This window comes from Lates calcarifer, linkage group LG2, assembly GCF_001640805.2.
Source record: "Lates calcarifer isolate ASB-BC8 linkage group LG2, TLL_Latcal_v3, whole genome shotgun sequence".
Taxonomy (NCBI): Eukaryota; Metazoa; Chordata; class Actinopteri; family Centropomidae; genus Lates; species Lates calcarifer.
The window spans coordinates 26,809,595-26,832,026 of record NC_066834.1 but is presented as its reverse complement, the minus strand read 5'-3'; the positions used below and the strand labels follow the sequence as shown (position 1 = coordinate 26,832,026).

The window sequence follows — 22,432 nt, the reverse complement described above, 5'->3', positions numbered from 1 at the left end:
AAATCAGTCTTTTATCTGGTATATCTCCATACAACTGAAGTACCAAGTGGATTAATGACAATGGGTTCCAGAGTAAAGGCTGAAATTACCTCAGGTTGGGCTCTAGATGAATCTAAGAACCTGCTTTTCCAGAATATTAAACCGCTTAATGCAGAAAAATGTCTAAAACATCTGTTAAAACCAAATTATGTCTTAAAGTGTCTGTGAGTATGTGACGATGTCCTGTAAAAGTTACAGTATATCTCAACTAACAATCTTTTGTCAGTATTTTTCCATAGTCATGTCTTGTGTGTTTATATAACATTTACATGTACATTTATCACTTTGTGCAGCTGAGTTAACGGCATGTGGTAAAGCTGTAGACTGCTGCAGGACAGTGTGTCTGGTGACACCATGATCACACAGTTTATCATCATTATAGTCATCCCAGTTTCACCTAAGGCAGCAAAAATCTTGTCACACTGTAATAATTCCTGTATAGATATACAGACAGATGACAAATTAAAGGAAATAATGCCAAAAATGAGTAAGTGATGCATTCACAGGAATTGAAGTTTGCAGAGATCATTGCAACATGTTGGACAGCGCTCTCCACCACATCATCGCACCATATGAGATATCTTTTGGCCAAACACTTCCTCCCACCAATATAATTCCAGAGTAGAGAATCTATGCCAAGAAGGAGTAAAGCTGTTCTGGTGGCTCACTGTGGACCAACACCTTATTAAAACACTTCATGTTGATTTGTCCTGTAATTTGTCATCAACCTATATATCTGTTTATTGGTCCAAAATGTGGAACAGGTCACACTGTCGAAGCTGTTTATTTACTCATTTTATCTTATAAAGCATTTATTGCTATAGTTTCTTCTTCAAGACATTAGAAATGTGTTCAATAGAACCAACACCAATTTAATAACATCATTTTGCCAAGTAATGAACACCAACACAACCCCTCCCACACGCACACATACAATTCAAAATATTGATTATGACATAACTTGTTTGTATTGTGGCTCTTCATGCAGTGAAAATCATTTCAGTGCACTGGAACCTGCAGTTCCTGCTTTAATTTATGCCTCCACTAACCTTTCTCATGCTTGTCAAAACGTGCATTGACATACCTGCTCAGCACCAACACACTAAAAACTAATGTGCTATGAATGAGAACCTGGCTGAGACAGCTTACTGGAAAAATCAGGTCAGTTTTATTTATATAATGTCAAAGTTATCTCAAGGCACTTTTCACACAGGGCAGACTACAAAAACTACACGAGAGAGAAGATGCCGGGTTAGTAACATGCATCAATGGGATATGAATGTGTACAGATGGAGAGGGAGAGGAGGGCTCAGTGCATCATGGGAAGCACCCCAGCAATCTAGGCCTATAGCAGCATAACTAAGGGATGGTGCAAGCCAAGCCTGAGCCTACTCTCAAACACAAACACGGAACAAGATTCTACAGGGAAGAAGCCATGCTTGAAGTTTAGCCAACTGACTGGTTTTATCTGCCTTCATTGATAATTGGGTATTATCTGCATAACAATGAAAGTTTATGGTGTGTTTCCTATAACATTGCCTAAAGGAAGTCTATACTACATAATGTGAATAGAATTGGTCCAAGCACAGAACCTTGTGGAACTCAGTGTCTAACTTTTGCATTGTAATGTATACAAACTGAAATCAATCTGATAAATGGGACTTAAACCAGCTTAGTGCGGTTCCCTTAATGTTCCAGGCTCTGTAATGTTTCTGTTTTTCTGTATGATCTTGTGTGTGACTGGCTATATTTGTTTTGTATATTTTCTCTCGGCTTATTTTTTGTACTCAGGTCTTGCTGGTAAAAGAGATCTTTTACCTCAAAGATTCATTGATAAACAAAGGCTATATTAAGAGCGTAATCATCCTGCAGCAGATTCAATCATTGACATATAGTTTCCTGACAGTTTCACAATTTGCAATACTAGAAACAAAAAATGCAAAGCTGTAGGACTGCTGCCTTTTCCAGAGATGTTTCTTTTCTTATGAACCTGTGATGCTTCATTCAACTGGAAATACACCCACAAAGTATTACATAAAGCCATTACTTTCTGATTCACACTCCTGGGAACAGATGACAAGGAAATGGAAGGCAAGTGGAAATGTCACTGCAGTTTGATATGTATGACAAACTGTGGCACACTGACAGTTGATGTTTAGTCTTACATTTACTGCATTTCTTTAAAGAAAAACTGATGACTTTAGTTTATTGTGGATATATTATCAGTCACTGTTGCACTGTCACTGTGGAGCCCAGACAAGTCTAGTTCTTTAGTGTCACTTTTCTTCCCCGCCTGGTGAAACAATCCTGTGCATATATGTTAACGACTGCGTGCGTTTACTGTGTCTCTGCATGTGTGTTTCTGAGGGTGTGAAATAGTGCTGTCTTTATCGCCATAAACTCTGGTTACTCAGACAATAGACTTGAATCCCACATAATGTGACAGGCGTGGGAATGGAAACCAAGCTGACTATAAAAACGGACTTTTTATAGACGCAGTGATGTACAGGCTGCTGTAGGCAAACACATATATATCACACAGTATATATCAGATATAAGTGATTCTATAGGCAGCCCAGCCTTTTTAATTGCTATGGAATATTGTGGAGGAGACATCCTATGTGCACAATGATGTATGTCAGTGGGTATATGTGCCTCATAAATATGTCACTTCCAGTGTGTGTGTGTGTGTGTGTGTGTGCATGGAGGCGATGCTGGGCAGGCTAGCGTGTCATTTCCTGAGGGAAAATGATAGCAACTGATGTTACCACTTCCTTCACAGCATCATACTGATGTGTCAGCATCAACAGTTCTCTCTCTCTCTTTCTCTCTCTCTTTCTTCTTCTCTTCTTGTCTGACATAGACAAGAGACAGTAATGAAGAAGGCGCACAGGGACATAGAAGAAGAAGAGGAGCAAGAAAAACACAACAAGAGTCAAAGGGAAGAATGCAGTATTCAGCCCGCAGAGCAAGAGCAGGAGCAAGGACTCAACAAATATTTGACAGAGTGCTGACAGTAGTATGCACACACACACACACACACACACACACACAGGTCAATGAGTCAAGCTCTTATAGGGAAAGGCCATCCAAACATCATAAACCACAGTTTGTAACACACACTATCGTATTGTGGTTGCGTGTGTGTGTGTGTGCAGCTCTTTCTGCACACACACATGGAAGGAGATTAAATGTAAAAGAACATAGGCGATGGAGAGACACCCAAACATTTAAGATTTACTAATACTGAGAATCTGGTCCTGACTGGCTTTCATTCAGTGCATCTATGTAAACAAACTGTGCTAACTGGGTATTAATTTAGCTGGTTTTAGTATCACTGTGCCCTTTGATAAACACTAAGAGGTGCAGCAAGATGGTGTGATGAGACATCAAACTGCCCATTTTCACAACATGTGACAATCACAAAACCACAGATGTTATCAGCTGAGTTCCTCTCATCACTACTAAACGGATGACACGCTCATCAACAGCTACTCTTAATTTGAGTGTTTGTGGGCTTTGTTTGAAAAAATTCTCAACATGCTGTGAGTAATTAGAGGAAGATGAGTTTAACACTGTTTAAAAAATTGCTGAAAAGAGGGTTTGAATATACCATTGATCATTTCAATCAATGAATGGTTGAGACAGGTAAAGAATATAAATAATATATGTATCACTGTTTAGAGACAGAGTGAATTTGCTTTCACCACTTTGAAATGATGAAAATGTGTTTTAAAAAATCTAACAGTTCCTTTTTTCTTTGTTGTTGTGTATTCTTTTTGCTGTGATCACACAACCTGCCACTCCTCGTGACATACCATACCACTGCACACCACAGCCCATGGTTAATGCAATAATAACTGAGAATATTGTTTACCACCTAGAATAACCTGCTTCTACTGACCAACTACATAAACAAAGCAGGTGTTTTTTTTAGTCTTTTTATGATGGAAGAAAATAAAGGAAGAAAAAAACAATCATACTCTGATGAATGTGTGTAAGAACAGAATGTACTGACTCAACCGCTCTAACAGCACACTGGATTCATCTCACTCTATCCTAATATCAGCCCGTACCTCCATCATTAACACTTCCTGAAAATGACATGCACATTACATCACATGCTTTCAACATGAGTCCAAATCTTATATCTTCCTCTTCCAGCTCCAAACAGCCTGGGAGCATTGTGAGTAACTTCTGAGGCATTATCAATGCAATGCTAATCTTATAAATACACCTGCCTGAGGCACTGGGACACACCAGGTGTAGACACTTGAAATGTCTGAACTTGTGTTTACCGGCACAGTCTTATATAACAGAAAGTAACACATACAGATACACACAAACACCAGTGGTGGACCAAGTATTTAGATCTTTTACTTACGTAAATACTGCAATACCACAGTACATAAATATAGGTACTTCACACATTCAAAAATGTATAAACAGCAAAATGTACTTCAATTTTCAACAGTAAATTACTCATAATACAGCATGGCTCTTTCAGGGTGTTATATTCATCATCTATATTCATATGTAGTGAAGAGGGAGCTGATTTCAACTACTTTAAACACTGTTAAGATAGTTTATTCAACAAATACATCATATTTTAGAAGATGATCATATACAGTATTTTATATGTAAAATGTGTCTGCAAAGTAGCTATAGCTGGTAAATAAATGTGTGGAAGTGAAGTACAAAGAACAGTCTTTCTCTTTGAATATGAGGGACCATACGAGGTAGCAAAAAAAAAAAAAAAACAAAAAACAAAGAAAACAAAAAAACAAAAACAACAACAACAACAAAAACTACTACTACTGACTTTGAGTAAATGTACTTGATTACATTAAATTGCTAACAAACACAAGCGTGCATATAAGCTATGAATCCGCAGAACATGTGGAGACACATAAAAGACACAAATACACATAATGAAAAACACACAAAACATGCACTAAAGTAGCTGCAGCATGGAACACATACTGACACACACCCAGCCAAACGTTCACACACCATGAGGTAAGGTCACTCAGTGGAGATGAAGCTGTCGCTGTGGGCTCATGTGTTGGGTGACTTCCAGGCAGGTTCCTCCATACTCCCACATATCAAGTATTCTCCCTGTGGTTGTTTATTACTGTCATATGATTGTATTTATCTAAATAGAAGAAAACAAAAACAAGATGGATGAAACCAAGACTAAAAGAAAGTAAAAGGGTGAAACACAACTGTGTCTCTCTCTCTCTCAAACACACACAAACACACAAGAGGAGAGTAAAATTGCTTTTTAGCATGACCTGAACAAAGCTGAAGAACACATTGAATTGAAGTGAATTGGATTCAGAAACTCTCACAGATATACGTTACTATCTTGTTCTTATCTCAACACAAAATGAGCCCGCAGCCAATTAAGACAAATTGCCGCTTCCTCTCTGTCGTTATTATCAGTAAATACAGATTAAATCTAGGCTGCTATCGTCTGGTATTTCCTCAGTTGCGCAAACTCCGACCTGATATCTGATATTTTAGGGGCAGCTAATGCAAAAGTTTCCACTGAGAGGATGTTCATACAGCCACTTTCTACTCGAGAAGACTTCAGGAAACCATGACGCACTCAGAGGGCTGAGCTCCTTCAGGGGGATATTTTGACTCCACAGGCAGTTTACACTTATTCTTCACCGCGTAAAGAAGCTTCAGCTCGGAAAGGAGTGCCTTCACATTTTCCTGTTTTCTTAAACAAAAGACACGTTCGAGGATGAAACTGATTCTGCTCCTCGCTGTCGCGTGCCTCGCCCTACATAACGGAAAGGGTAAGTCGACTGTTTATTACTGTCAGATCTACTTTGTGTCTCTTGTTGCGGAGACACATTTCGCAGCAGTTGACTTTATTTGGACTTCACTCAGACAGGTTGTAGAGGGGACAAGTAAAAATCATTTCACATCTCAGCAGCTCATGTGTAATCCTGGTCATCCTCACAGCAGCAGGGGAAGGCTGGGCTCCGTCGGGGGGTCTCTGACTGACAAGTAACGTTAGAAATTGTTCCACTTCGCTGGTATTTGACTCCCCTGTGTCAGCATAATGTCATTACCGTAAGCAACTGACTCATTACGCCTCATTTGTTAACGTCAGTGTTTCTCTGCCCTAGTTATTGGGCTGATGGTAGCTCAACATCCTCCCCACCTGTACGGCAGACTACAAAAAACACCATCCTCTAAAAAGTCGAATATTCTGTTCCTTATCATAAGATGTGTTGAGTAGATTAGGACTAAGGCTGAGGCTCATGAGGGGAAAAATATTTGGGAATCCCTGACTGGTTCTATACCATATTAAATCAGAACGAGCAAAAGCGTTTCAGTTTCCGAGTGAAGTTTCGATGTGGCTCGTTGAAATCTTTGTACATGTGAAGGGGGTTTTTGGACTCTCACTATGACACATGTAGGCTAGTGTCCTTTATTAATATAGAGATAACTGAAAAAGAACAATCCTGGGATGTGCTTTTACTGAATTATATCTGGTATTGTGAAATTTTAGCCTACTTAAAAGTACTTATAAACCACCATGAATGTTTTGTATACATGTTTTGTCTGTGTCTAGATTTTGCCAATTACTAGGCAACTCAGAGCTAAAATAAGAACAGCAGCAATATCAAGTTTTATTCAGAAGCAGGAAAATTAAAAATGAAATCATAACATGACACCTTATTTTATTTTAGTTGCCAAATAACACGCACGCTCAAAAGCTGTAGGCCTTCAGGGACGTGACACCAAAACCTAGACTCAGTCAAAATGTTATCATCATGCACATTAGGCCCACTCATTTTTTTTTTCTTTCTTTCTTTTTTACTTACACAAATAATTCAAACCCCCTGTCGCAGGACGTCGTCCATCTGAATCGCCAACATTTTCAACTGCCAGATATTAATAGCCTTCGTCGAAGATAATGACAGATCACCTTTGGCACTGGTATCAGTAGAAATGTCAAACACTATCTTTTCAAGGGGAAAACATTTTTTCTTTTAAACATTTAAGAATGCTTCATCATTTTCCAAGAGCTCAACGGTGTGGACAAAACAGGAAATAATTGTTTTGGCAAAGGATGTGTACAAATTGTTTTTGTTGCAGAATTAATAAATCCATAACAGAATGTCCACACCAATCATCTAACAGGTAAAATCCCACCATCAGATGATAAACGTGAATTTAATTTTAAGCGAACTTTGTTTTACACAGAAGGATGGCGAATGCAATAATGTTATCCTCCCTGCTGTTGCCATGAAACACTTGATAGCTCTCAGGTAGTTTTCTTTATGCAGGATATTGGTGGAAAATAACTTAAGTTTCAAGATCAACTTGCTACAATGTTTTGAGAAAAAAAAAACACTTTGATTCCATTGCTTCCTATTATAACACATTATTGAAGAAAACAGACAGCTCTGAAACCCATAAGACCAACTGTTACTTTACCCTGTTGCAGAATTATGTTGAAATCTCCTGTAATACTCCTAACATGGAACTAGAAAACCCTAATTGTTGCTCTGAACTGATCCAGATGAGCAACCAGATGTTGCCCAAGAGTACTCTGACTGCAGTGAACTGTTGCATAATCAACATAAAAAAAATAAAGAAATTATGAATTGAACATCAGTGACACTTCTTCTCCCTCTAGGAGCACCAAGAACCGCTGTGTATAAGTTTGTGAGATGTAACCCTGAGGGTGGCAAGGCCAACTGTGTGACTCAACAAAGTGCAGAAATGGAATGGAGTCCAGACCTACCAGCCAAACTGCCTGCTTCAACTGCACAGTATCTGTAAGTACTCATGGGCTGTGTACAAGCTTGGGATGTCATGACTTATTTGCTCTGTGAGTTGCTCAGAGTACGGTGAGAGCGTCTTGGTAGCAGTGAGCTCACGTCAATGTTAAACTAAGTCCAGAAAAAACAAAACCGTCTGAGTGATAATATAGTGTACTGCAGTTGTCAGATAAATGCAGACTTTAAATATAGAAATGCTGATTCTGTGTTGGATCTCTTGCCTTGGTTTAACACAACTCCAGCAACACAACCCCATATCTGGGTGTATCTCTGTGTGTATTCTTGTGTTGTGTGTTTGAGAGAGAATGTGTAAGTGCGAGGTAGGTAGCCAAGAAAAGCCAAAATAGAAGACAACGTGGAGGGAAAAAGAAAGACAGAGGGGACAGCAGAGAGAGGACAGAGAGGTCAGAGCTGGAATGAGAAAGACCTGAGGAGTTTATGGTCAATTTCACATTGCCTCAGTGCACAGGAGTAAAGAAGTATATCAAATTTAAAGCAGTGGATGGTGATCTGTGGCCAGTTTTGCTTCACTTCCTTGTATTATCCATTTCATTTTTTTTATCTTGTTTATTTTCTTATTAAATCATTTAAACGTAATTCAGATTATTTAAAGTAGATTTTGTATGGTACAGTATATTGATGGCATGAAAAGATGTGGAAATATGCTATGTAATTTGCTAAAAACTCAAAAAATACTTACAGACTTTTTGTATATAACAATCTGTTATGAGCAGAATAATAATGACAACTTACTTCTAGCAATAAATGTCAACATATTAACTCGCATACATTTCCTCCTAATGCTAATGTGTGTGTCTGTGGTTAGCTCAAAGTGTTTTCTGGAAGCACATTTGAGCTCTCTGTACTGAAAACTCAAGTAAAGAGGGAGTGTATTTGTTTCAAGGCATCTGTAGAAAGAGTCTACTAAGATAGATAACATGTATTCATTCACTCATTTCATGACTTACTTTTAAGTTTCTGCTCTGCATTGGGCATATAAAGCATACTTGCAGTGCTACTTTTGAAAAGTTATCTCTTAGTGCATGTAATGGTGGCGTTAATAGTTTTAAAATGAGCAGACTCATACTCACTTATCTATCTGAGTTCCACCAATACATGTGTGGATAGGCTGCAGATTTTAACTTTAGCTTTGAGCATGAAAGCAAATCAGTGAGCCACATTTAGTAAGATGGCTAAATTCAAAATGTAAACATTTAAGCATATTTGTCATAGCAAGTTTTTATACAAACTTTAGCTCATATCTCTATCTATAAGCTTCACATTGGATTGTCACAAAAGTGAAAAAGTCAGAAATAACTCTCAATCACCATTTTGTTTCATGTTTTTGTTTTATTTTCATGCTTCTACCTTAACTGGTAAAGAATCAAATTGTTGCCACTCCAAGTGTTTCAGCTGAACAACCGTTCATTTGTACTCTGTGTCTGAAGGGGACACATATACACACTCCACACACCCTTTAGCCTCTGCTGTGAAAAGGTCATCAGTTTTTTGTTTCCCCACGACCGAATCTCACTCTTCCTCTGGAAGAAGTAAGAGTTGTGAAAGAATTATGTTTTTAATGGTTTTTAACTTAAGAGGAATTCAGACCATCCTGTTTATGTAGACTCTCTGTACAGATTGTTCCATTTAGCTTATTTTGGTTAAACTTAAAAAAAAGTGATCCTCTGAAATTAATGACCCAGTAAAGAACTGCATGTGTGTGTGTGTCTTACCACATATGATGTGTGTAAAAGATTTTATGTTTTAATGTGTGTGACTACTGAGAAAGTCTGTATCACAGTCTTGGTCTTAGCCCTCAGTTTCCTTTTTTAAAGTTCCTCTTAACTGTCATATATCCTAATCAGTTAATGACCTGATATTTTAAAAAACAAAAGCACACAGTATGTTTAATGAGCTCTAGCATTATAAATTCTCCACATAAATTACAACCCAGTTAACTGTTTCAAAATCTTGTATTTCCACAGAAAAACTCTGAAATTTAATCTCTCATAAAACACTTCAGATAACACATCACATCTAAAACATATTTTCTGTATCAGGTATGTGTAATGAGGCGTAGAAAAGGTGGATGACAGAGATATTTGCTTTGACATCAATCATTTAATAAAATGTAGTCTGATAAAAAAAAAAGTTGGGGAAAAGTCCAAGTGAAAGTTAGATGACATGGTTGTGAAGCTTGAATAAACATTGCTATAAATAATAAGAAGTGATTACACAGACAGACAGACACAAGGGAAAATAGTAAAAACAAAACCAAAAAAACAATAACAGAGGGTGAGAAGTGTCAAAAAATGGTTGGAGACCAAGTGAATGAAAGAAGTGGATAGCTTTGAAAATGAGGAAAATGTCTGTTGTTTGTCTGAGTCTTATCTGTCCTCCTACATCACTTTGAGATTACTTAAAAACATCAGGGCCTCAGCAGCAGCAGAAGCACCAGCCCTCCTCCCATTTGCAGCTTGCCTTGAACAGGAAGCCAGAGGGAAGTGCTGAGAGGAAGTGGGCTGTGACGCCTGGTGGGCTGCTGCTTCTGGTCTATTGTTTTGTGTGTAATTATGCGCCACATTGGTCTGATCATCATTTTTGAGAAGTACCAGATTACATGTAAAAGAGACACAGTAACTGAGTAATTAAACTGGAAATTATATATTTTTACTTTGATTAGTTTATTTCAACAACCCTTAAAAAAGTCTGTCTGAAAAACAGAATATCAACGACTCAGTCAGGTTAAGTTAACACTATTTCTGTTAAGTCTTGATTGACTTAAAAACTAGGGGATCCACTAGGCTTCCAGTTTTATTTTAAAGCAGTTTTATTTTAAAGCCATCAGCAGTAGCAGGTTATGAGTTTGAGCTTATCAGGTGCTGTTAAGTATTGATGTAGGTACATCAATGTACATCATGTCCTTGTGAGTATTTCCCTACACCTCTACCTGCTCCTGATAATTAGTAAGTAAGTAAGTTAAAAAAACAAATGCATGCATTTTTGGAATAACACCCTCAACACAAATAGTATCATTAGTTGGAAAAATGTAAACAAAGCAACACTCAACATTCTACCCTTAAAGCCCACCTCCACCACCAAATGTGTTTTGCGTGTTGTTACAGGAACTGTGCAGAGAGCTGTATGTGCAGAGTTCGAAACTAGACTGACACTAGACACTCGACTGTTTTCATGTTCGTTCGCTGAGGGGAGAGAGTTTCTCTGTTCTCACCTTAAACGAGCTTAAGACACACAGAGGAACTTACTGACTTACACAAGTGTGATGTGGAAACTTTATACCTCTTGCACACATACACTGAGAATGGACTGTTCAGTGAAGTAGGCGGCATCTTGCATCCTCATGTTATGTATCACAGACAAATAGTTACTTAAAGTATTTTTATGTCTCAAAACATGACTGGTGGTGATCTTTAATAACAAGTTCAAATAGAGCAAAGCTGATGCAGTGTCCAGTGGTATGTGTTACATCATATTCTTGGTGAAGGTGCATCATTTCGTTGTTGTGTGTCATGCAGTCAAAGTGTCATGAAGCCTTGCTACAGCCCACCAGACTCCATCAACATTTCTCATTGTCTGACTCTCATTCTGTTTCCAGAGAGGCAGAGCCTGTGGAGGATGAAAATCTGCAGGGAGGGGAGGAAGAGGAGGAACAGATGGATGAGGAGTATACGGAGATGATCAGTGAAGAGGGGGAGTCGCCTGTGACTTTTTCATATGAAGAAGGTTCTGGTGGTTATGAAGGCTCTGCATTTGATGTTCTAATGGCAGACCGGAGTGCCACTGCTGAAAGTGAGACAGGCTCTGGGGAATCCTGGACAGTGACAGACAACGACAAAGGTAACTTAAGTGTTCCACGTCTTCCCTCAAGTCTGTATCTCCCTTTTTCTGCTCCATGTAGTCTGACCTGTCCTTGTTTTTGTGCTTGAAGGTGAGGACATGTGGCAGTCGCGCCACAAACGCTCTCTGGCTGATGAGGCAAAACCAGCAGAGCAGGAGCTGAGAGATGACCACCTTCTGCAGCTGTAGACTGAACACCCACCCCCTTACAGACACACACACATACAGAAGGCTAGCAACTATTTTATTTCCACCCTGTCTATTCAAATAGTAAAGCAAATATCGCATCACCACCTGGTGGTGGAAAAATCTGTTTGCTCAGAGATTGACAAAGGCCAAATATATATTTTGTATTCTGAGGACTATTGACAGGAATAGTTTTCCTCAACAACTGTAAACGATATAAAAATATTTGCCAAAATAAAAGAATGGTCTGCATAAATGAGACATATACACACTTGAATTTTGTTGACAGTGAACTGTATTTGTGCCTTCTTGTGGAAAAGATACAATATGCTTTTTAATATAAAAATTTGAAATATGCTTTCAAAAAATTGTAATACCAGTGCAATAAGATGAGACCTTTTTCCATGCATTGCTCACTCTGTACAGATGTGGTTCCAACCATTTTTTGAGCTATGAGGCATGTGTTCCTTTAAGACACACAAAAACAAAGACTTATTTATATTATTTGATCCCATTTGTCTCAAATGTCGTGACACTTTACTCTTACTCAGGAGGGTTATTCAGCCTATCTTGTGAACTTCTGGCCTGCAAGGTTGAACAAGAGAATCTTGCAAACACCAAACCTTTTGGGAATGGATTCATGCAATCTTAACCACTGTGAGCTGGAACATATTCAAAATATGTATCATGCACATGCATGCATTTCAACATGCTCTGCGTTGTCTAAATTTGCATTTGAAATACTTCTATTAATAAAGGATTTATAACAACAGTATTCAGTAATGTTTTCAATGTATTTTATCTTAACTTATCTGTTACCTGTTCTGGTAATTGTTTATCATGTTTATCAGTCAGCTAAACAATTTATGAGTATCAGGTTTAGATGAACACATTTTAATAAGCTGATCCTCTCCTGCTCCAGCCTTAAATTTTTATACTTGCCAACATGAGAGATTATGTTTGGATGCTTTATAGCTATGTCCTTTTCTAGAAAAAATACAAAGCTTTAAAGCATTTTGATAAGATCTTAAATCTGTTTTTCTGATATAAAAAGAACATGCATCTAATATAATATTAATCATAAATGATTAGACACATGCAGTGTACATTGTGGTACAGAGAGGTGAATATGACTTGAGACATTAGGCTTTGGGAACAGCAGCAGTAACAGGTATCTGAGTTCAGTTTTGTACTATAATCAAGAAAGAGTAGAGAAAATTAGCGAGATTCAAAAGATACATGTGTCGGAGAAATGTATAAAGTGTTGTCATTAATTTGTCCACCAGAGAGCACTGATAAGCTATATTTCAAATGTAAAATGTCCCTCTTCACAATCTTTTAATAACTAAATTGAATGGATCCCTGATATGTTTAAGGAAAATATTTATGTTTTTTAAAGAAGCATATCAACAATATATCACTGATAACCCCCCCCAACACACACACATGACCCGGGTCACATGACGGTAAGCCTCTGTACTACCTCCTGGTTCAGACAGACTGGCTTACACGGACCGAGGCTAGCTGTTAGCTTCAACTGTCTAGACGGCCGAGATGGTGAGTGTAAAAACAAGCACCAGCTATTCAAACTGCACTGAAGTGAACTGGGGGTGTTGTTTCGTAAAAGCTCAACATTAACACGGGCTTCCAGTTATTACTGACGGCAGCTGTTTAATGTTTAAAGCCGACAGGAAAGCTAGCTGGGTCGGTCGAATTAGCATCAGTAACGTTACGAGGCCGCCCCAGCTTTCTTACTGATGTTTTAGCCAGCCAGCGGTTTAGCACCTATGGTTAAGAGTAATAACAACACTAACTAAAAGAAGTAATTGCTTAATAACGGAAGTAACTGCTGCTGGTTTGTGTTGACTATATTTAGAGCTGCAAGGGAGCTAAAATAAATGTCGGTGTTAGCTAACGTTGCTGGTTAGCTCGATGTAGTATGAAGTACAGCGACAACTCTTCATTACATTGCTCCTCTGTGGCTCTCTAAGTTGATTTTTGAGTTTTCGTTAAGATTCTGTTATAGATGTATCTTGTCATGGATATGAGGAATGCAGGCGTCTCACTCGTGTCCAACCCGTCTCTCCTGACATCTTGATGATTGAGCTTGTTCCTCTAGATTTGCTGCTCCTGTATGTTGAAGCATGTGTTTGTGACTTTGTGCCAGCTCAGAGGAAAATAATGTGACTGTGCAATGGTCATGCGTGATTGAATTAGTGAGGAAATAACAGCTGTTATCCTTCTCCCTGAGTATGGACAAGGGAGTGGGACAGGGAGTGAGGTTAAAGGGATTTACATGGTTATAACCTCAGACTAGGATTGCATCCAGGGCACACCCATCAGTGCCATTTATGTGCGTACAGCAATGGATGTTAACCACAGTCCACAGAGATGTGTGTAAACAAACTCTGTTGTATGTAGTTCAGTCTCTAATAGATAAATGAAGATCAAGATAGCCATGTGCAAGTTTGAATATTGATTTTCAAGTCATGTCTCTGAATTTGCCTGATATTTTTGTGTTCATTTCTGTTTGTTAAGTTGTCAGTTGTCCTAGACTTCTTAAAAGACATGTCATCTTAATAATTTCTGGCTATTGGTAACTATTATTCTGTGCAGTTCGTGTTTTTCAGGATTAACATAGCAAAGTTTGTTCAACGTATTATTCAGACAGCCCAACACTTGTCAATTTGAAAATGCTGACTTTTGTACATCTTAAATAGGCTATATGTTTACATTTGTAAACAATGTTGTCTGTGATATACTTTGTTTTTTCAGAGTTTCCTAGGAGGTTTGTTTGGGCCGGTATGTGAGATAGATGTACTGCTGAATGATGCAGAGAACAGAAAGACAGCTGAGTTGAAGACAGAAGATGGGAAAGTGGAGAAACACTACCTGTTCTACGACGGAGAGTCTGTGTCTGGCAAGGTAAACTGGGTTTACATTATTTATGAAGCCGGGTGCAGAGCTGCATGAGGTTCAGTAAGGGGATCCTGCACACATGGAGTATGATGATGTACATGCCGTCATTTTATGCATTAGTTAACTGAACTCAGTCAGCAGATAATGGGATTCTCAGTCTATTTTGGAATCCTCCCTTTAAAAGAGTCCAGTGGGAAATTAAGACCGTTTTGATGTGTGTGTGTAAGATATGCTCCAAATTAGGGAGGAAGTGAAGCAGCTATGTTTAGGATCTTTGAAGGTATCAGCTGATATTTTAACGTTTAACTTTTTTTATTAAGTAATATTAGAGTCTATTCAGTATTACTTTCACTTGCCATGTTTGTCTGATAAGTCCAACATCATCAAATAGCTTTTCCTGAAGAGCTTAATCTGTTTTGAGCATAAATGTGTATAAATACAATACTAACAGTATGTGATATGTGAACAAGGGATAGCTGTTGTTGGATATATTCTTTGTGTATAAAGGTAGCTTTTGTCAAAGTAGAACATATTTATAAATTGGTAATATTTTCAAAGTATCACTATGACAGCATGGTTTTTGATTCCTACTTGAAGTCATCAAATGTTTCCCTTCCAGGTGAACCTCAATGTGAAGCAGGGAGGAAAGCGACTTGAGCATCAGGGCATCCGCATTGAGTTTGTTGGACAGATAGGTTAGTATTATCTTCCTGTTCTCAATCTATTTTCTTGTCTTTCACAAGAGGTATGAACAGGTAGGTGTTATTGTAAAAATGAGGAGGCTATGCTAAACGTTTTGTTGTGTTGATGTTAGTAGGATGGTGCTGATGGATATTTTCTGTTTAACACCTGAAACTTCTAAATTCCTCCATGCAGCTGGCTCCATGAAAATCCTGAAATGCCAATTGAGTACTAGGATTTATAGCCAGAAAACAGTAGGATTTTCTCACGTCACTAAAAGGTTTAACAGAGCATGTGGTCGTCATGTGCAGCCTGCCATAGTGCAGCCTAACCTCCTCCAGTTGTATTAACAATAGGAGGAGGGGAATGAGAGCAGGGTGCTGAAAGAGCATGGAATCGGGATGACATGAAATGTATAGAGCCTCTTGACATTTTGGAGTAAATTTCCTTTTCTGTTAAGTTTATATTTTTACATGTTAAAACGTCACCCAGACCTCCTCCAACTCTAAACTCCACTCTGCTGAATTTCAGAGCTGTTCTCTGATAAGAGTAACACCCATGAGTTCGTGGACTTGGTGAAAGAGTTGGCTCTGCCTGGAGAACTCACCCAGAACAGAAGCTACGACTTTGAGTTCATGCAGGTGGAGAAGCCGTACGAGTCCTACACTGGAGCAAACGTCAGGCTAAGGTATATTCATAGCACAGTTTGACATGAGGCAAACTGCAGCTTCTATTTTATTATTAATCACATGGGGTGTATTATATGTTACTGTGAACATAATGTTACTAATGTGGCTCGGTTCAACTGTGTTTTAGATGGACAGAGATCCTCGGTATCTAGTATCCAGGTTCATTGTTATGGCAACAAGCAGTCTGCAGAGGATGATTTCTCTAGCCCATCTTGTTCTGTTACCCCACTGGAAGGGGACCGTAAAAGACATTTCCACCAGGGATCAAAAAAATATCGCTGTTATTGTATCGGTAGTTCTGGGATTACAATTGCTATATTAATATTATAGAATTATTATTATTATATATTATTTGATTTACAGGAAACATTTGAAACCATTTAAAAAAGTAAAAATGCCAAACATTGTGCTGGTTGCAAGGTCTTCTTTCTTTATTTTTTATTCAGTGTTTGTCAGACAGCACAGCCAAAGTTGAACCTTCTTTTGCAGTTTTATGTTTTTAATATTATATCTTACAAACTGCACAATTCTGTCAAAACTGTAATGAACAACATATGAAAATGTCATGGACTAATCATTGATAATATTCTGGGTTCTTTGAGTTAGGCATCTGCACATTGGAGGGAGAAAAAATAAGACCTATAAGTCTTTCCCACTCAACTTCCTGTCTTTCATTCATGCAAATTAGATATGGTTGTCACAGAATGATACAGTGGAGCATTATCTTTGGAGGGCATAAGTCCTGCATTCTTTGTGTTCCACTCTTGAAACTTGTGGTGTATGTGTCTTCTTGCAGGTATTTCCTCAGGGTGACAATAGTTCGTCGTCTGTCTGACTTAGTGAAGGAATACGAGTTAATTGTCCACCAGTTAGCCACTTACCCGGATGTTAACAACTCGATCAAGATGGAGGTCGGCATAGAAGACTGTCTTCACATCGAGTTTGAATACAATAAATCCAAGTGAGATCAATATTTCTTTAACTTCTCTATTAAAGTCCTTTTTGTTGCCTTCGAAAACCTCAAGTCCAGATAAGACCTACCCCTCATCAGTTTGAGTAGCTTCTCTTGATATGTCTGTTTACTAGATACCACCTTAAGGATGTGATTGTTGGGAAGATCTACTTCCTGCTGGTCAGGATCAAGATCCAACACATGGAACTACAGCTCATCAAGAAGGAGATAACGGGCATTGGTAAGAATCCATGAGTAAAAATAAATTAATATAGATCCCAAACATATGAATGGTAACTGTGTGTGGATCAGCAGAATCCCTCTCTGCTCAGTAAAATATCTTTGAGATGGGATGTTGTATCTTGTGCAACATAGCGTGAAAGCCCAGTACAGACAGACATGGCCAACAACAACTTTACTGGATTTGGGATTTGTGCCAAGAGAGTTATTACAAATCTAACTTAGTTAGTTAAATCTAGTGGCTGCACTAATTTTCCCATGGCAGGCCGCTGCTACAAACTATGTATAGCAAAAACACTGTAGACATAAAGTTGCCATCTTGTTCATGGCTCATTTATGAAATCATACTGCATGACAAAGTGTTTCCCCTGCTGAGGTGAGGTGCCGGTGTCAGCCCGGTTAAACTCCTCACAACACCAGTAGTTTCCAGTAAGCTGTGTGTATTCCCGCGACGGGCACGCAGCTCACAGCAGACAGAGCTCACCTGACAATAGAGCTGAGGGTATCGGAGCAGACAACAGAAATGCGTCACTCTGCCCTGCCTCATTCTGTGCTCCAAGATAAATGCTGTTCTCTTTCTCCACTGCACATAAATAAATCAGCATTAATTACATGCTAAAAACAACCATATCCATTATTTATTTCCATGTTATTTTTTGGCTAAGCTACAGAGAGCCACTGCACAGGGGCTAAAGAGGCACGTGTGGCTCCAGAGCCGCAGGTTGCCAACCCCCGCACTAGCGTTCAGACCTGTGAATTGATTCAGAATCGTCCACGTCCGCATAGCGATGCATCTAAGAATAGTTGTTTTCCTCCACTCCTAGTAACTTTGTAGTCCATCACATTTAAGATTTCTCTAGCTGTGAAATGCTGTGGTTGCTTTATTCTCCGGGAGGCTAAGTGGGTCCCAAGAAGAGCAGAGAAACTTCTGTCAGCTTTGTTCCACTTTACCTTATTCTAGCCTAGTCACTTAATGACGCTGTTTGACCTCCTTTTTAGGCCCGAGTACTACCACTGAAACAGAGACGGTTGCTAAGTATGAGATCATGGATGGAGCTCCAGTTAAAGGAGAATCAATCCCCATCAGACTCTTCTTGGCAGGTAAGAGGTCTTCTCTCTCACCAGCTGGTACAGTGTAACCTCATATCATCAGGCTGTCAGTTTCCCATTAAAATAGACATGCTTTTACTGAAAGTGTCAGTGACAGCTCAACACATCTTCCGTTTCCTTCCGTATCCCTACAGGATATGACTTGACACCAACCATGAGAGACGTCAATAAGAAGTTTTCTGTTCGCTACTTCCTTAATCTGGTGCTGGTGGATGAGGAGGATAGAAGATACTTTAAACAACAGGTAATACACTTGTACACACAGCTGTAGTATTGTACATAAGTGAAATAATATCTACATGTTTCGTCAGCACACTGGGACACACGTGAATCATTTTATGAGTTTCAGCCAAGTTATGTCTGTGTCAGTATACTTTTAGTCTTGTTTACATTATCCCTAATTTTCAGACAGTGATCTTGTGTGGCTGTTTGTGATAAGATGACACAAATAACCACATAAGCTTATTTTGTTGTTACCAAAATTGCTGTATCATGTTGACACTGTTGTTGAAAACTGTATATCCTGCTTTAATGGAAACTGATGTTTACAGCAAGATAAGACACTCTGCATACATTAGATTACTGTACTAGGTCAGTGTTTCAGACAAGAAAACTCTTTATGTGTCCTTCAGATGAGTTTTCCTTACCACCACTGAAGTGCACCCGTCCATTCCTGCATTCTTTCATTTTATTTCTATAACATAATTTCTCTACTTTTATGTGCACCTGTTTGTTTACCACCATATTCTCAATTGAGAATATTGCACTTTTGCCCGCATTTATTCCTGTGCCTCTGTGTGTAGGAGATTGTTTTGTGGAGAAAAGCCCCAGAGAAGCTGAGGAAAAGAAACTTCCATCAGCGCTACGAGTCGCCTGAGTCCCGAACCCAGCCAGTCAATGCAGAGCAGCCCGAGATGTGAAGGCCACACTATGAACTCAGACAGACACACCCCAACTCTTCACTGCTGAACAGCCAGAGTTGTGAGGTCTGCCCCACAATTTCCCTGGACTGAGAAATGTCTGTATACATGAAAACACATAACATACCCTCAGACACCCTGCCCCCACCACCACTTCACAGCTTTACAGATGTGAGCTGTCCTACTACTACCATCACTCTCTCCCCAAGGACTGAAACACACTCACATGCAGACGTACAAGTCTGCTGAATGCTAAATATCAAGGCAAGAGTGCAAATCAAATCGACCCAAGTAAGGAACAGTGATGCAGCCTATTTGACCCCAGTATCTCGGACCGAAAGCGCACACTTGAGCACACACAAGTGAAGCCATACAGTCTGTTTGCTGAATGTGTGATAAAACAGGAGCAAAGGTGAAAAAGAGGAGATGTCCACACACGACCACCACACCATTTATTGCTTTCTTCTACAACTTGAGCTTCTTTTGGTCATATATTTGGGCAGCACTTACCCTGGACATTCTCTGGCATCCTTCCTCCCCAGCAAAATGATGGTTTCTTGAATCTGTATTGGCTAGCCAGTGATTAAAGGTATTCAAGTCATGTGGGGATCAGCTTGAACGAAGGACACAAGAGACTAAGCTATGAGTCAACAAAGGCACTCTATGTTTATACACCTTAGTTTGAGCTATGATGACACCTCTGTGCTCTCATTCATCCATTCAGCTGTTACTAATTACTAACTACTTTTTGTTAAGTGTATTGCAACAGTCCACAGTCTGCTCTCTTCAGGTAAAATTGGAACCTAAAATGAATTGGAAAATTAAGAGTTTAGTGGAAGAAATATTCATCTTAACATAAATCCAATGCAATATTTCATCTTCAAATGTGGCTGGTTTGTAAAAATGAAATTATACTCCACTTCCAGCCCATTTTTCATTTCATACCAGAGAAGGTTTTTTTTATTTAACATTATGATTTCATTCTTATTTATTTCATAAAATTATTTAAATAAATCAAAATCATCTAGAGCTGCAACTGATCATTCTCTTCATCACTGTTTAATTTAGATTATAAAATAGCAGAAATTTCCTAGAGCCTGAGGTGGCATCTACTAATGACTTGTTTTGTCTGACCAGCAGTCTAAAACTCTAAAAATATTCAATTTACAGTTACATAATAGAGACAAAAACAGCATTAGATAAGCTAGGACCCGACAGTGTTTGGAGTTTTTCTGTTAAAAAATCAATTGCAGCTCTAAAAGTGTCATACATTCAAATTCTCTGCTTGTTAAAAGTTCTTGGGCCCATTACAACATTTCAGTCTCTTAAGATGAATATTTGATGCGGTTTTCACTGATGAGTTCTGTTGCTTTGCTACAGAACTTCCTCCAGTGTTTCTGTGGCATGCTGCATTTTGTTTAATCTATAAGGTGCTGTGCATTTGTTACTATTGGAAATCATTTATTGTTTGTCTTCCAAAGCTATTATAAGGGTTGGCTCACCAAAATTACAAAAACAGTTATGTGGATGGAACACAGTTAAATTTCAGTACTTTCAGCTCTACAGATTAAATTCCTCTGATCTCCATTTTATTGGGTTGAAGGAGGAAATCTGAGAGATATCTACACATTAAATCTGTATGGTTGAACAGAAAATGTTTACTTGTAATTTGGGTGAACTGAACCTTTAAGTTTCTATATCCATGCGGGTGACAGCTTACTCTCACTGTAAGAAGTAGTTTGTCTTTAGTCTCTAAAATTCAGTTTAACAAAGCTGTAGAAGTTGTCAGGGTACTTCTGCCTGAAAATGAAAGTTCTGTCATCACCACACAAGTAACAGCTTCTGTTTATATTTTGAATGATCCTGAACAGTGAAGTGATGCTAACCCTGATCAGCAGACGGTAAATCCACTGTTCCTGTCACTTTCACCTTGTTTTTCATAGGGTGCAGCGTGAGCCAGTTGGTTTGGTGTATTTTGAATACTAATGTAATAAATGGCTCATGTCTGCTGTTGTAAGCACTGGAAGGGATGCAGTATCACTATACTGTAAAATCCAACATTGTTCCACTGTGACACTCAGACCTGCAGTTTAGGTCCTTCCTAAATAACAAACTTATACACACACTGGTGATTTTACCAGTCCTGTGTGTTGGGTCAATTTGCCCTTAAGCTCTGATCTGTGGCCAGTTTTGCACTTTTCCCTCCAATGCTTAACTTTGTATAAAGCGGCATGGAAGCTGAAATGAAACATCACTCAAGGACAACTTCACCTCAGAGATCTCCTGTGTCTGTAATAGAAAAGATACTGTCATTTATATATCACTACTTATTTTATTTGGACTCACTAAGTACAATATTTTGTTGCTTTTTGTCTCTTTAATGTGCGAGTCATGCCACCATGTTGTGTGTTTCATCTCTTAAATGTCTGAACACTCAGATCTACAACTTGGTTTTTCTTTGTTCCTTTGAAGAAGTGTTGACCGTATATTTTGGTCTTCCTTTGTTTGGGAACAGTGTAATTTATTTGCAAGTAAGCCTTTTTTTTTTCTCTCTGCCTATCAAATATATTTTCTGTCTTTCTGAACACTGTACTGGTAGGGTTTGTTTGGTGTACTTTAAATACCTTCAGAGGTAATGAAGAAACACTAAATGCCAAAACTCTCTGCCCCTGTCTTATCTACTGCATGTTAATCTTTACACAATGTCATGCCATCAGTGCGTGTGTGTGTGTGTGTGTGTGTGTGTGTGTGTGTGTGTGTGTGAGAGAGAGAGAGAGAGTGCCTGCAAGCGTGTATGATAATAAATGTATATATCTACACCAAACCCAAATATAAAGCTTAAATGAATAGTGAATAAAGCAAATTTATACTGAATGTCTTGTGAACAACACTCTTTAAAACATGGTAAGAAGAATTCAGTTCAATTCTTTATTGTTGTGTCTGACTTTTAATTGTGTTATTGATTCAGATGATGACATCTGTCTGTCATCAGAGATTTCTTCACGATGGCAGAACACGTCAAGACCACAA

At 38.6% G+C, this 22,432-nt stretch overlaps 3 protein-coding genes across 3 annotated transcripts in view; 2 read left to right on the top strand and 1 right to left on the bottom strand.

Annotated features, from left to right (window-relative positions):
- ddx21 (DEAD (Asp-Glu-Ala-Asp) box helicase 21) overlaps positions 1 to 22,432 on the bottom strand; it is a 73,595-nt gene that overhangs the window by 37,983 nt on the left and 13,180 nt on the right. The window lies entirely within an intron of this gene.
- srgn (serglycin) lies at positions 5,611 to 12,666 on the top strand. Its single transcript, XM_018666686.2, has 4 exons — positions 5,611 to 5,846; positions 7,703 to 7,844; positions 11,464 to 11,705; positions 11,797 to 12,666. The coding sequence occupies exons 1-4, from the start codon at positions 5,792 to 5,794 to the stop codon at positions 11,892 to 11,894; spliced, it is 537 nt and encodes a 178-aa protein (XP_018522202.1). The 5' UTR covers positions 5,611 to 5,791; the 3' UTR covers positions 11,895 to 12,666.
- Positions 13,312 to 22,276, top strand: vps26a (VPS26, retromer complex component A). Its single transcript, XM_018666685.2, has 9 exons — positions 13,312 to 13,448; positions 14,667 to 14,816; positions 15,430 to 15,505; positions 16,023 to 16,179; positions 16,977 to 17,141; positions 17,267 to 17,373; positions 18,372 to 18,473; positions 18,617 to 18,726; positions 19,286 to 22,276. The coding sequence occupies exons 1-9, from the start codon at positions 13,446 to 13,448 to the stop codon at positions 19,400 to 19,402; spliced, it is 987 nt and encodes a 328-aa protein (XP_018522201.1). The 5' UTR covers positions 13,312 to 13,445; the 3' UTR covers positions 19,403 to 22,276.